The sequence below is a fragment of the Lingula anatina genome, chromosome 1 (genome assembly GCF_051362555.1).
Source record: "Lingula anatina isolate TDL-2025a chromosome 1, LinAna3.0, whole genome shotgun sequence".
NCBI classification, from domain to species: Eukaryota; Metazoa; Brachiopoda; class Lingulata; order Lingulida; family Lingulidae; genus Lingula; species Lingula anatina.
In genome coordinates this window covers 54,664,697-54,677,373 of record NC_141767.1, presented here as the reverse complement: position 1 = coordinate 54,677,373, position 12,677 = coordinate 54,664,697, and the positions used below count along the sequence as shown (strand labels likewise).

Sequence of the window (12,677 nt, the reverse complement as noted above, 5' to 3'; positions counted from 1 at the left end):
TATTTGTGCTATGAATTCATCTTCACAAATTTTATAAAAGCAGAGGATAATTAATTGCACTTTTTAAAATACATTCCTATTATTCCAATATATCCGCGAAGATACTAATATAAAAAAAAAGCAGAATTACATCCAATAGTTTGAACGAAAACAATTTAATGCGGAATAGCAACAGCATGGCAGCTGACGATGTAGAATCTCCACAACTGGACTATTTACATCCTGAAATCTTTTCTCGAGAGATGCTCATGCACATTTTGACACAAGTGAGTTATTGCTTTGCATGTCTTATATTCATAGATGCACACATGCCTGGAATGTACTTGTGGGTCAGAGTTTGTCTCCTGCTGTCTACACGCAACCGTTTCGCTTGCTATTTTACATGTACATTGTGCATGGCTATATCCTCATGAGTTAGCAAATAAAACAGGTACCTGAAAACAAAGGAGTGCTAATGCATACATTTCGTGTTATGCCTTACATTGTGGATATATGCCCATTTTCATTATTTACAGAGAGGGCTGCAGCTGAATCAGTTTGAAGATAAAGTTACTCTTGTCGACATGTATTATAAGCATGTGATTCCCCTTCCACAGAGAAGATACAGACCGAACAGGAGGGGGAAGTTGATGGTTAAAAAGCAGCAGCTAAAGAGAAAGTTAACTACCCCAGTTGGTGCAGTAGATGCCAAAAAGAGGTATCATTATGATAACATCATTGTTATTGTCTGAAGGAAAGCTAATATATAGTATTTTCACAGGACCTGAGATAATTTTTCAAAATTTTTGATAAAAGAATAATCAAATCTTATCTTAATATATTATATTGGAGAACTGATTTACCTGATGCAATTGATGAGCATTTATTCATATTAAACCCCTGCACTGCATGAAATCAGATATCAGGTTGTAATATCTAGTAACTTGTAAATTATCTTATCAGTGTAGAGGCATATGTAATCAGTATATCTATGTGTTATCATATGTTGTTGTTATTTGTAGCAGATTAACTGAAGAATCATCACATACTACAATGGCTTCCACACTGACAAAATCTACAGAGACACGCCTCAAACCGCCTCCATCATTAATCAGCACAGACAAGAAAACAATTAAATTGAATAAACATACATCAAGTGAATTAAGCAATATTCATATCAAGACTATTGATAGGAAGAAACATGAACAGAAAGCCACAGTGAACACAGATGAAGTTAATAAAGAAGTCCACAAAACAAGTACTGTGCTAGAAACATTGAAAGTTAATGATTCAGATGGAGGTCACACTGTAAAAAAAGTAAAAATTAGGAGGACTACCAGTGAAAGCAATGACAACAGTATAAAACTTGTGGAAAAAGAAAGACTCAAGAGTACTAGTCTGGACTGTACACCCATGGTTCATAAAGAAAAGTCTGTGAGACATGATAAGTGTCAACAATCCAAGAGAGACAAAACATTTGATAGTGAAGAGGTGTGTACTTGCATTTTAATACTTTAAATTTAATTCTTAAAAGATTTCAGTGTATCCAAGACACCAGCTTTATCTTATATTTACCCTTTCTCCTAGTCTTTTTCTCTCTCATGTTTTTATTCGATTTGTGTTGTAATTATTTTAAACCACAAAATTACTGCCGTGTAGGGTGTTAATAGTTAATTTGGTTTCAATCTGTTTAACATTTCAAATATTTACATGGTAGTAACTGATTTTGCTATGTCTACAGACATGAAGGAATGATCAAATCTTTTTGCCAACTACAAAGGCACTTGTTTTAAAGTTACATTTTATGTCTGCTCAAAATATCATTTGTTCGCTTGCAATTTGATTTCTCATTTCAGGTGACTGTCAACAATGCAAGCAGTGGTCAAAAAGAAGAAACTATTAAATCCAAATTTAAGAAAATTACGATATCTTGGCCATAGACCATATTTTTAGCATGTGAATTATTTAATTTGTAACTGATCTATCGGTGCAAATTTAGATACTTGTATCATACCAGTTATGACAAGAATATACTGACCTTGTCATGCCTTTGTGATTACAATGTCAGTTGTTTTTGGAGAAATATAAATTTTACCTACAAATATTCTACTTCAGAGACATATTTTGATGACCTGTAGGGGGTTTATTCAATTTTGTATAACAGATATGAATAAAACATTCTACAACCAGCTGGGAGAGCAAGAGATTTTGTGGATACCTCAGATACTATGTTTGCAGCTCTGTGCTCGTGATTATGGCCACACACAACTTTGCTTCCAGTCTCCAGGACAGTAAGGATGTTTACTTCCAAATTTACTTTGAAGATTTCTGTCACCTGAATTTAACTTAAATTATTACTTTTTTTTTCAGTCAGTGCACTTTTTTCAGTCAGATTAGGCCACTTTCTGTGTTCCTAAATTAAAAGTTTGCAGTTTGTCATGTTTATTTAGCAAGTGTTGTTGATATTTGGCGATAATAACAATGTAATGGATGCAAAAAAGTATTAAAAGGCTTTTTATATAACTGTAACTGTAATGGGGTTGTTAAGTAAAACTTTCTGAAATTTAGGAATTTAATACGGTGTTTAAATCAACTCGGTTAATTTGGGTAGTTTAGTCACTAAAAATAAATTTACTGTTCTTTAGTATTTCAATGTAAATGAGGGTACCTCCCAGGGGCAATGAAAGTATCTGTCATTTACTTGAGGTTGTGCACTCAATGCTTCTGTCCACCCAGTTTTCTACCACAGCAGGGATGGCAGATTAAAGGGGCGATTGCTTCTATCACTTCTGTGTAGGTTTGCCGGATATGAATGAACACAGGGGCCTTGGGTAATTTGTCCTTTGTTTCATATGATACAAAAGTATTCTTGATTTGTTGTTTTGATATTTGGTGAGCCATTTTCCCCCATGCTATTTTTGTTGGTGATATTGCTGACATTTGGGTTTACTGTCATTTAAATATAGATACAAAACAGCAACTGTTACCTTCAGCAAAAAACACCACTAAACATTTTTCAAATGCATTGATGGGACTGGTAAGAGCATGTTGTACCCTACTTTATTGTATTCTCTGATAATTTACACGCTTCATGGTAACAACGATCGCATAACTTCTTGCCCGCGTATGCGGGACGTATGAATCATACGTTGACATACGACGAAAAGTATTGTGCATGCACAAAATTTTTGGACACCTGGACGTACTACGACGTATGTCGGCGTGCTTCAGTGTGCTCTTAATTTATACATGTACAAAATTTACCTATAAATTATTCGACGTACACCAACGTATTGGCCAAATTTTTCATACGTTGGCGTTCACTGGCTAAATCGTCAAGGTGTGACAGGGCCATTACCATGCAGCGCGTAAATATTTATTTATTCTATTTTCATTGGTTGTCTTTCGTTTTGTGGGCCAACACTTGTGTCTTAAAATTAAATTACATTAAAAGAAAAGAAAACGAGACAAAATTTTTTTTGCCTTCAACTAACTGTGAAAATTTTTCATATGCGTTACCGATACATACGTGACAAAATAACGTGACGGTATTGTTTTCTTTTTATGTACAGACACAGATGTGTCTGTACATATTGCCATCACCTGCGTCTGTCGTCGCCGATGGCGATGCCGATGCCGATGCCGATGCCGGCGCCGTGCACTTTCCTTGTAAACACGATAAGTGGAGGGCAGTTTTACTTTTTGGCTTTATATTTACAGAGCTGATGAATATTCATAAAACGCAGGTCAAGTTCGAAAATCAGTATGATCGGGCCATTATTGTAGAAGTTATGCTGTTTTTTCACTTTTCAGCATATTTTTCACATTTCCTCAGATTCAATTCTTAGGCATGTTAACAGTCTCATTATTAAACTAATAAGATACATAAAAGTGTTTGTTTGACATTTCCTGCATCTTTACAACATTGTTAGTTGATTTTGTAAAAAAGATGGTAAACTTGTTATCATGTATTGTGTAATAAAGTTTCAAAACTAGAAAAAAACTCATCATTGCAGTTTGTCAGATTCAATCATTCACTATGTTCAGAATCTCAGAATGGAAGAAATTGGACATTTAACACTGCTCTGTTGATATTTTTCCCCATCTCATCAATTTTCTTAGTTGATCATATAAAAATGGCAGTAAACTGTTAATTTTGTTTTATGTTAAAAATTGTTAAAAATGGAAAAAAAAAAAACATTTCAGAACAGTGCTGTCTTGTTTACATTTTGGCATTTTCAAGTTGTGACTTTGAAGTTCCATGGGCCTGAAGACCTTTGCTAGTCACATTTTCTGAACATCCATGATACTAATATTTTATTATTAAAAATTGATGGTCATTATGCTGTTAAACATTATGTAATATTGCATCAAAATTTGAAAAAAACCTATTTTGGGCACTGTTCCCATGATGACCATTTAAGAAAAACCATGTCAATTACTGTTCTTAAACAGTACAGTAAATATATATAGATGTGTCTGTACATATTGACATCACCTGTGTCTGTCGTCGCCGTCATCGCCGTCGCCGTGCACTTTCATTGTAAGCACGATAAGTGGAAGGCAGTTTTACTTTTGGGCTTTATATTTACAGAGCTGATGAATATTCATAAAACACAGGTCAAGTTCAAAAATCAGCATGATCGGGCCTTTATTGTAGAAGTTATGCTTTTTTTTTCACTTTTCAGCATATATGCAACACTGTAAACACATTTCAAGAAAAACCGATAGGCTTGTTGTCATGAAACTCACAGGAGTAATTGATCTTACTAAAACGCAAGTCAAGTTCGAAATCGGCATGCAGCCTGAGTTGGAAAAGCAGTCTAATTGGCTTCTTTTTCTGGAAGTTATACATGTTCAAAGTGTGAACTTGAACTCCCATGGGCCTGAAGCCTTATGCTTGTTACACATTTTACTTACATTGGTATTACCTGTTGAGCATAATTAAAATTTGATGTTAAATTTGCAGTTTAACATAATGTACTTTTGCATCAGAATTGACATTAGCCTATTTTGTGCATAGTTATTTCCTGCTTTTTGTCTGTACATTTGACAGCTTTGCTGCCTTGTTTTATTATTTCATTGTTTGTTCTCTGTTGTCGCGACTGTGATTGCATTGTATATGTGCGCACGCTTGTTATTACGTCGCTCATTCTTCCTTGTTACTTTAACATGATGCATACGTTACCGATACATACGGTATGGTAACGTATGTATCGGTAACGTATGTATCATATTTACGTAGCAAAGAAGAATGAGCGACATAAAAACAAGCGTGCGCACATATACAACGTCGCACGCACTCACAAGTCGTGACAACAGAGAACAATCAGTGGAATCAGAAAACAACACCTTCATATAATTTGGTCACATGTATCGGTAACGTGTGTATCATATGAACAATTTTCACAGATAGTTGAAGGCAAGAAATCTTATTTGTCTCGTTTTCTTTTATTTTAACGTATCATTAAGACGTGTTGGCCCACAAAACGAAAGACAACCAATGGAAATAGAATAAATAAATATTTATCTTAATACTTTTATTTTTATTGTTTGTTGTCCGTTCTGTGAGCAAACGCCTTTTTCTAACGCTATACTAAATAGATTACTTGTCTTGAAACCGTTTGTTGAAATTGTTTATATGATAGATACGTTACCGATATATACGTTACCAAATGACGTGAAGGTGTTTTTTGATTTCATTTTTTGTTGTCCTTTGTCACGACTCTGTGGGTGCGTACGATGTTGTATATGTGCGCACTCATGTTTTAACGTCGCTCATTCTTCTTTGTTACGTAAATATGATACATACGTTACTGATACATATTAACGTAACAAAGAAGAATGAGCGACGTAATAACAAGCGTGCGCACATATACAGTATATATATTGATGCACCTTGAAAGATCTACATTATAGTTGGATTGTATTTATCAACTATACTGTAGGTCTTTCAAGGTGCATCAATATATATACTTCTATTTTTATCAAGATCTATACGGTGAATCAACATGAATCCACATATACAGTGCAACCACAGAGTCGCGACAACAGAGAACAAACAATGAAATCAGAAAACACTACCTTCACGTTATTTGGTTACGTATATATATCTATCATATAAACAATTTCAACAAACGGTTTCAAGACAAGTAATCTTTACTTATTTTGGTTATTATGTATTACTGAAATTATTGTTCTATATGTAGATTGATCCAAATCCACAGGGACTCTTGCTGAATGCAATCAGATTAACAGATTTACATGCCTCTTTGCTTTGCGAAAAGGTGGTGCTTATACAAGTACATTGGAAACAAGCGGAGACTTTAATTTGATTGCATTCAGCGAGAGTGCCAGCTGAGTTGAATAAATCCAGGTAGAACCATAGTTTCATTGGAAAAGGGCCCTTAAATCCATAGCTTTCATTTTCTTCTTCTTTGATGTTAAATTGGAGTTGGATGTGATCATCAGACCCCTTTATGTACGACAACACGTATGTAAATCTGGGATATTAAAAAGAGTCGCAATTCGTTACAATACATTCAAGGGTCTTACTCCAATGAAAGAGTAACTTGAAAGAAACAGAAATAACTAATTTTAGCTGTAATTTCAGTTGTCAAATCAAATATTAGACTTTTTCTAATGTAATAATATTTTAGTTAAAATGCAGAAGTCCGATCAATAAATAAATACACAAAGACAGGCACACAAAAGAATTGGTGCACAGTTTTAGATATAAAATGAAAACAAGACAGAGCAGTTTGTTATTTTTATTAATAAAATCTTTACAAAAAGCCCGCTGCAGTGCTGAAAGAAAGTCTTTAAAAATGTACAGGTGACATATTTAAATTTGGGCCAACATTGCTTTCTTCATTTGATTGTAACAAGTGAAATGAAACTTCAGAATCCAAATAAAAGGCGACTATCGACTACCGCTGTCCTTTTTGTTATTCAGTCTTGTTGGAAACAAAATAGGAATTCACTGTTCCGCACTGTACACCTGATAATGAAGTTCCCAGGGCTGCAAAGGGCCTTGTAGCGTTGAAATACGTACTGTTTTCCCTCATTTTTACCTTACCTGAATAACCCAGCGTCATTAGACCATAATAGACGTGAGGACGCGATGCATTTCAAACTTCATTATTACTGCCACTGTGTATGAAAAAGAAGATAACCTGTAAACGTTGGGGCTTAATCATCGCTACCCTTGTGTACCACAAGCTTCCAGGCACCGTTAGTAGTAGTCCAACTCAACTATTGCATACGGGCATTGCACAGTATCGCTCTGTTCTGAGAAACCGCCCATCATGTCTCAGCCGACCAATATGTTTTCTGTTTGCATGATGGTGGTTCTTCTTGCCTTCGTTAAGGCAAGTGGACATAATGACACCAATGTCTGTAATGTTACAACCATTTTGACGCAAGAGAACTTTGATATTAACCAGGTAAGAATCAAAGTTTACAGTTCGAATCGATATCAGTCTTTAGATATGTTATATTCTTACACGCCCAGATGTCCCCTGACAGCTGGAGTTTCACAAAGACTACCAACAAAAAGGTCTTAGACCCCATTTCCAGAGATTAGATCGATCTACTTTAGATCGACCTAACTCCCTGGGGGTTCACGCTAAATAGCTGTCAGCCGAGCGGACACGAAATTACCCCCTTACAGCTTGTAGTAGGCGGAACGGACATTTAAGCCGGATTATCTGACAGTAATCTAGTGAGACTCCCAGCGGGGATAGATCGATCTAAAAGCTCTGGGAATACAGCCTTACATTAACACAATACTTCCCAAAGTAAACATCAAAATTGAGCAATTTTATAAGGATTTTAAAAAATCACTATGTATATCCTATAATACGTTCTTCCATTTCAAGTCCACTTTTTAATTTTTGAAACAAAAAAAAAATTTAAACACTGGACAATTCAATCAATCGGGATTTGTCATACCAGACCCGTCGTGTATTTCACTTTTATATCTGGAAATAGGCTTGGAAGAAACCTATCACTTATACTTTGCCCCTTTTTCTTCTTCAGTATCTTGGAAAGTGGTACGAAGTCAAATGGTTTCCACCTTTTACACATGCTCCGTCCGACATTTGGTCAGATTACCAGACAACATATGAAATGTCCAACACCGGTAACTTCACCGTGACCATCCGAGCAAGGTTAATAAACAGATCATATACATTTAGATAACTAAGATTATTTTAGTGTCGCGTCATTTTCTATCAACCAAAAATCCGAATGGCTTGAATAGACTTACTTTTGTTATTAGTTAAATTATGTAAAAAATAAACCATGATAAACCCAAGTGAAGTATTAAGGACCATTTAAAAGCACAGGATTGCAGACAAAAAGCCGATATTGGTAGGCCTACATGTAGTTCAAATAAGGTGATTAATGAACATATTAGACAATTTGTCACAATCTATACATTTTACTATCTGATTCCAGAGAAACTCCTGCAAACAAAACCTGTTTAGTAATAAAGAATACGCTGTATACAAGTGACACTCCAGGAAAGCTCATGGAAGGTGAATTCTTTATATTTGATGCAGAATATTCTGAGGCATGACATTTATAACATTACCAAGGAGTCCGACTAACCATAATTAGACTAAAACAACTTACCTTTAATAGTATTTTTTAATAAACACATTAGAGTATTATTCCATTAGACCACTTTTTCCATGCACAGGATATATATATATATATTTATTGTGCGCACCCCCGCGTTGGGCCTACTGGCGCTCTGCACATCTAAATACACGTGTATGTAATTTCTAAACGGTACCTCACAGTCTAAAACCTGCTGTGTAAGTTAAAACAAAGAGCGCATTCAGAACAGATGATCCACGGACTACTTGATCCGCTGACTAAATATGGCCGATCCCACTTAAAAAGCGATGCCGATAATTTCCTGATGGTCTCCCCGCCTCCACACGCGCCATTAAACGGATTAAATCTCGGCTTCGAAGTTTATTTGCAAGGCCCCAGCAGCGACGGCGATGGGGAGACCACCAGAAAATTAATGGCTTCGCTTTTCAAGTAGGGTCGGCCATATTTAGTATGCGGATCAATTAGTCCGGGGAACATCTGTTCAGAATGCGTTCAAGAAAATGTTTTTAAGTTTGACACAAGCATTTTGGCTCTTACACTCAAACGCGCTCGTCGTGGGAACTTCCATAACTCCCCTTGCAAACTAGGTAACAAGGCGAGCGAGGGATGAAAAATTCCCCGCATCTCCACCATAGGTCACTTGGTCTCATCGTTATTCTGTCACATGTGGTATTTTTTTAAATTTTTATTTATTTATTTATTTTTTATTATTTTTTTTACGTTGTTATATAACTATAAAGTTTTATTCTCAGGCACCAGACATCAATGGGTAATCAAGACGGACTACACATCTTACGCTCTGGTGTATACATGTGCAGAATTTTTTCCAAATATGACCTGTATGGCACACGATTCTAAAGTATGTTCAAGGACAACCAGTCTCCCGCAGGAAACTCTTACCATGTTGGATGGGGTTATGCAAAGTGTGCTCTGTATCTCTCTCGCAGAACATGTTGATACACCGCAAGACAAAAGTAAGTTCAGACCAGGAATAAACATAATTTTTATTTAAGTGTCAGTATGACGTATGTGTCTCTTGGATCTAAGCATAAAACGTATAAATGAATTACATCAATAAATGTTCTTCGTGTTTACTACAGCCATAACGTTAAACATAAAGTTTCAAACTTCCATCAAATGAAAAAGCGATTCAGTATAATGATGGTGTAAAAATATTAACTGGATCTGTTGATTGCTGAAGCAGATAAATCCATATGTTCCCTAGCACTGGTGTGCGGTCATATTTTCCATGTTTCTAAAAACTTTTAAATTATATTTAACTGTACACAATATATTATATACATAGTGCTGAATAAAATGATCCAAAAAGCATCTCTTAACGTTAGTTCTTTGTTTGTAATTTGTACACGTTCTTTATTTCAGGTTGTGATGTCAAAACTAGCAAAGGAACTCTGCCAGCTGCTAGTTTGGCTGCATTAATGTTTTTTCTTATTCTGACTCGACTGTTCTAATCACTTGGACATTTTTGCTAGATTGTAAATCTGTTATTGTCACGATGACGTAATCATAGTTCATATGTGGTGCTAAATACCAGTATATTTAGCTCTGGGTGCATGGAACGTGTATCAAGTGTCCAAGATTTATAGGATTTAGTTACGAAATATATATCTTAGGAGAAATTTGTTTTTATGGCGTTCGGTGGGAATAATATTAGATATAAATACAAGTTAAGTTCTCAAACGTAGAGTGCTTTACGTCATGAAGACGCCTGTTTTCTTTTAAATTTTCAAATTGCTAATCAGTTATAATCATTTTGGCTTTTTTTCGTATCAGCGTTATCCTCGATAATATCAAAAGATTTCTTTCATATAATATTGTTAATACTAGGTACTTTAAATATTTTTACCTTTTTTTCGCAAAATCGACATTTAAGGTTTATAATCAGCTACTTGTTATATATATATATAGCTGTCATACACAGCACTGACATAACCGACGAGTCTTATTGAAGTAGATAATTTTTCACTTTCCAACTTTTGAACTCTGTACAAATTCCGACTCGTCGCAAAAATGTTTTTGGAAATAAAAAGCAAGTTGTTGTGTGTATGAGCTTGAGACTCATGTGAGGAAACTGAAAATTCTTTAAAACGTAAGATTGTTTTTGTAAATGGTCATTTCACCAGTTGGAGGAGAGTGGGGGCGATAAATTAACAGGATACCACATTTCTCTGGAAGACATTTATATTAGCTTGTTCACCTGATATAAGGATGTACACAGCTAGTGAAAAAAATCCATTCTTCCTGTGGCCCTGGTGGTGGGTAGGCCTGGAGGGCTGCCTTATGCACGACAACGGAGAACAGGAGACCACAAAATGTAGGAAAAAAAACGCGAAATGAGGCATTCCGTTCTATCATTGTCACCTTTTATTATCATTAGTGTGTTGTTTTCTACGTTGGCACACACTTTTCCTAAATAGATATTTTTTCGAATTATTATGGGGGTATACTGAGAAGCATTTGACTTTACGTAAATAATCAATTCATAATCAATCTGAAATCCATTCAAACTATTACATTTTGAATATCATTTAATAATAACATATACGTATGAAATTTGAGAGAAAATATTTGAATAGAAGTTAATATCAAGATTGTGATTAAAGTAACCAATGCATTTGTAGAATATGATAAAAATTGCAGTGTTGTGCACTTATCAAAACGTTCGCAATCACATTGTGCGATGGTCAAATCAATAATTGGTAAACTAGACAGGTGCGTCTGTTCATTGTGCGCGTACCAGCTACAACCCCTGCAGTGCCGGTGGGAGATGTAACTATATAAATAGGTGGTCAGCCCTGAAAACCTATTTAACTACCAAATAAGGACTAGCGTAGGACTGATCGTCGTCTGTTGGAACTCCTTGGTCTGGACGCGTGCTTCTTGAAAGACATACCATATATGAACGAACCATGGATAATCAAGCAATGGAGACTTCTACAAATCTACCCGAGTCCAAGGCATCCTCCTTTTCATCAGTCTGTGAATTCAAAAAACGTATCGAAGGTGCCAAGTTGTTTCCAGCGCATAAATCGCAAAATGAACTCATACGAAAAACAAGAAAAACGGACACACAGCGCTGTTTGAGTAGATCCCAGATGCAAGACATAAGACTAAAAATCAACAGCCGAGAAAGAAAACGCATGCATGATTTAAACGCTGCCTTGGATGGACTGAGGGACGTTCTGCCCTATGCTAATGGCCCGTCAGTCCGGAAACTTTCGAAAATAGCAACAATTTTGCTTGCGAAAAATTACATTCTGATGTTGAAGGCGAATATGGAAAAGGTCTCTGACGTTCTAAAACACTCGCACATTTCAGGTATGATACCAACCGCAGGCGACCGCCTGGATCATACCACGGTCCTAGAGAACTCTGAAATTGAAATGGAGTCACGGTCGGTGAACGGACTTTAAAAGCAACAACGCCGAAATTCAGTGATGGACTCTTATATTCAGGTATTAGAGACGTTCACTACTGTAAAAACTCTGCCAGTAGGCCTAGACTGAAGTCTCTTTCACGGACAGAATGTGTTTTCAGCATGCACTTGTAATGTGACGGTGGTGAAAGGATTTAGAGATGTAAGTGCTTCATACATTGTACAATTACAAGAGGACATAGCTGCCACTTTTCTTTGCTTCTGACTGGAATCCCCGCGACTAAATCGATAGTCAAACACCTGGGCCTATGATCATTCATTTAATGACCCGCTGGAACATTTTCACACCTTTGAATGAACTGAGTGTCCCCGTGCTGGGAGTTTGCTAATTAAGAAGTTTTTGTAAACCGTCTTAATAAGTCTCGTGGCGGTAATGCAGATATTTTATGTATATTTCTCAGCAGTTGGCTAAGTAAATCCTCTCGCTCGGATAGCCAGCTATCGCGCATTCTTTGTCGGGCACTTGTAATCCCTTGCTTTTATGTAGTCTAATATTCACCATATTGAAGGAATAAACATACTCATTACCAAGTCAGTTATTTCACTTAGAAAAATTCCTTGCCTACGCTGTGTTCAGTTGCTGTTGGAACTTCCTCAATTTTATACTGTGATAGTG

At 36.0% G+C, this 12,677-nt stretch overlaps 2 protein-coding genes across 3 annotated transcripts; both read left to right on the top strand.

The window, feature by feature from the left end:
- The first annotated feature begins 10 nt into the window (after positions 1–10).
- LOC106165793 (uncharacterized) lies at positions 11–2,168 on the top strand. 2 transcript variants are annotated; one of them, XM_013544185.2, is made up of 4 exons: positions 11–266; positions 516–697; positions 1,002–1,470; positions 1,836–2,168. In XM_013544185.2, exons 1-4 carry the CDS (start codon positions 159–161, stop codon positions 1,917–1,919), a joined length of 843 nt encoding a protein of 280 aa, XP_013399639.1. In that variant the 5' UTR covers positions 11–158; the 3' UTR covers positions 1,920–2,168. The 2 variants fall into 2 exon arrangements, with proteins under 2 accessions (XP_013399639.1, XP_013399711.1); XM_013544257.2 differs by having other exon boundaries at positions 97–266; positions 1,005–1,470.
- Positions 2,169–7,010: 4,842 nt separating this feature from the next.
- LOC106158902 (apolipoprotein D) lies at positions 7,011–10,669 on the top strand. The gene is made up of 5 exons (XM_013535414.2): positions 7,011–7,424; positions 8,020–8,150; positions 8,440–8,519; positions 9,357–9,578; positions 9,988–10,669. Exons 1-5 carry the CDS (start codon positions 7,287–7,289, stop codon positions 10,074–10,076), a joined length of 660 nt encoding a protein of 219 aa, XP_013390868.1. The 5' UTR covers positions 7,011–7,286; the 3' UTR covers positions 10,077–10,669.
- The last annotated feature ends 2,008 nt before the right edge of the window (positions 10,670–12,677 follow it).

Excerpts from the sequence above, each read along its gene's own strand:
- LOC106158902 (XM_013535414.2), top strand. The coding sequence starts at position 7,287 with ATGTCTCAGCCGACCAATATGTTTTCTGTTTGCATGATGGTGGTTCTT. Across the intron at positions 7,425-8,019 it reads AGAACTTTGATATTAACCAG|TATCTTGGAAAGTGGTACGA; the intron begins GTAAGAATCAAA and ends TTTCTTCTTCAG. Across the intron at positions 8,520-9,356 it reads TCCAGGAAAGCTCATGGAAG|GCACCAGACATCAATGGGTA; the intron begins GTGAATTCTTTA and ends TTTTATTCTCAG.
- LOC106165793 (XM_013544185.2), top strand. The coding sequence starts at position 159 with ATGCGGAATAGCAACAGCATGGCAGCTGACGATGTAGAATCTCCACAA. Across the intron at positions 267-515 it reads TCATGCACATTTTGACACAA|AGAGGGCTGCAGCTGAATCA; the intron begins GTGAGTTATTGC and ends CATTATTTACAG. Across the intron at positions 1,471-1,835 it reads AAACATTTGATAGTGAAGAG|GTGACTGTCAACAATGCAAG; the intron begins GTGTGTACTTGC and ends TTCTCATTTCAG.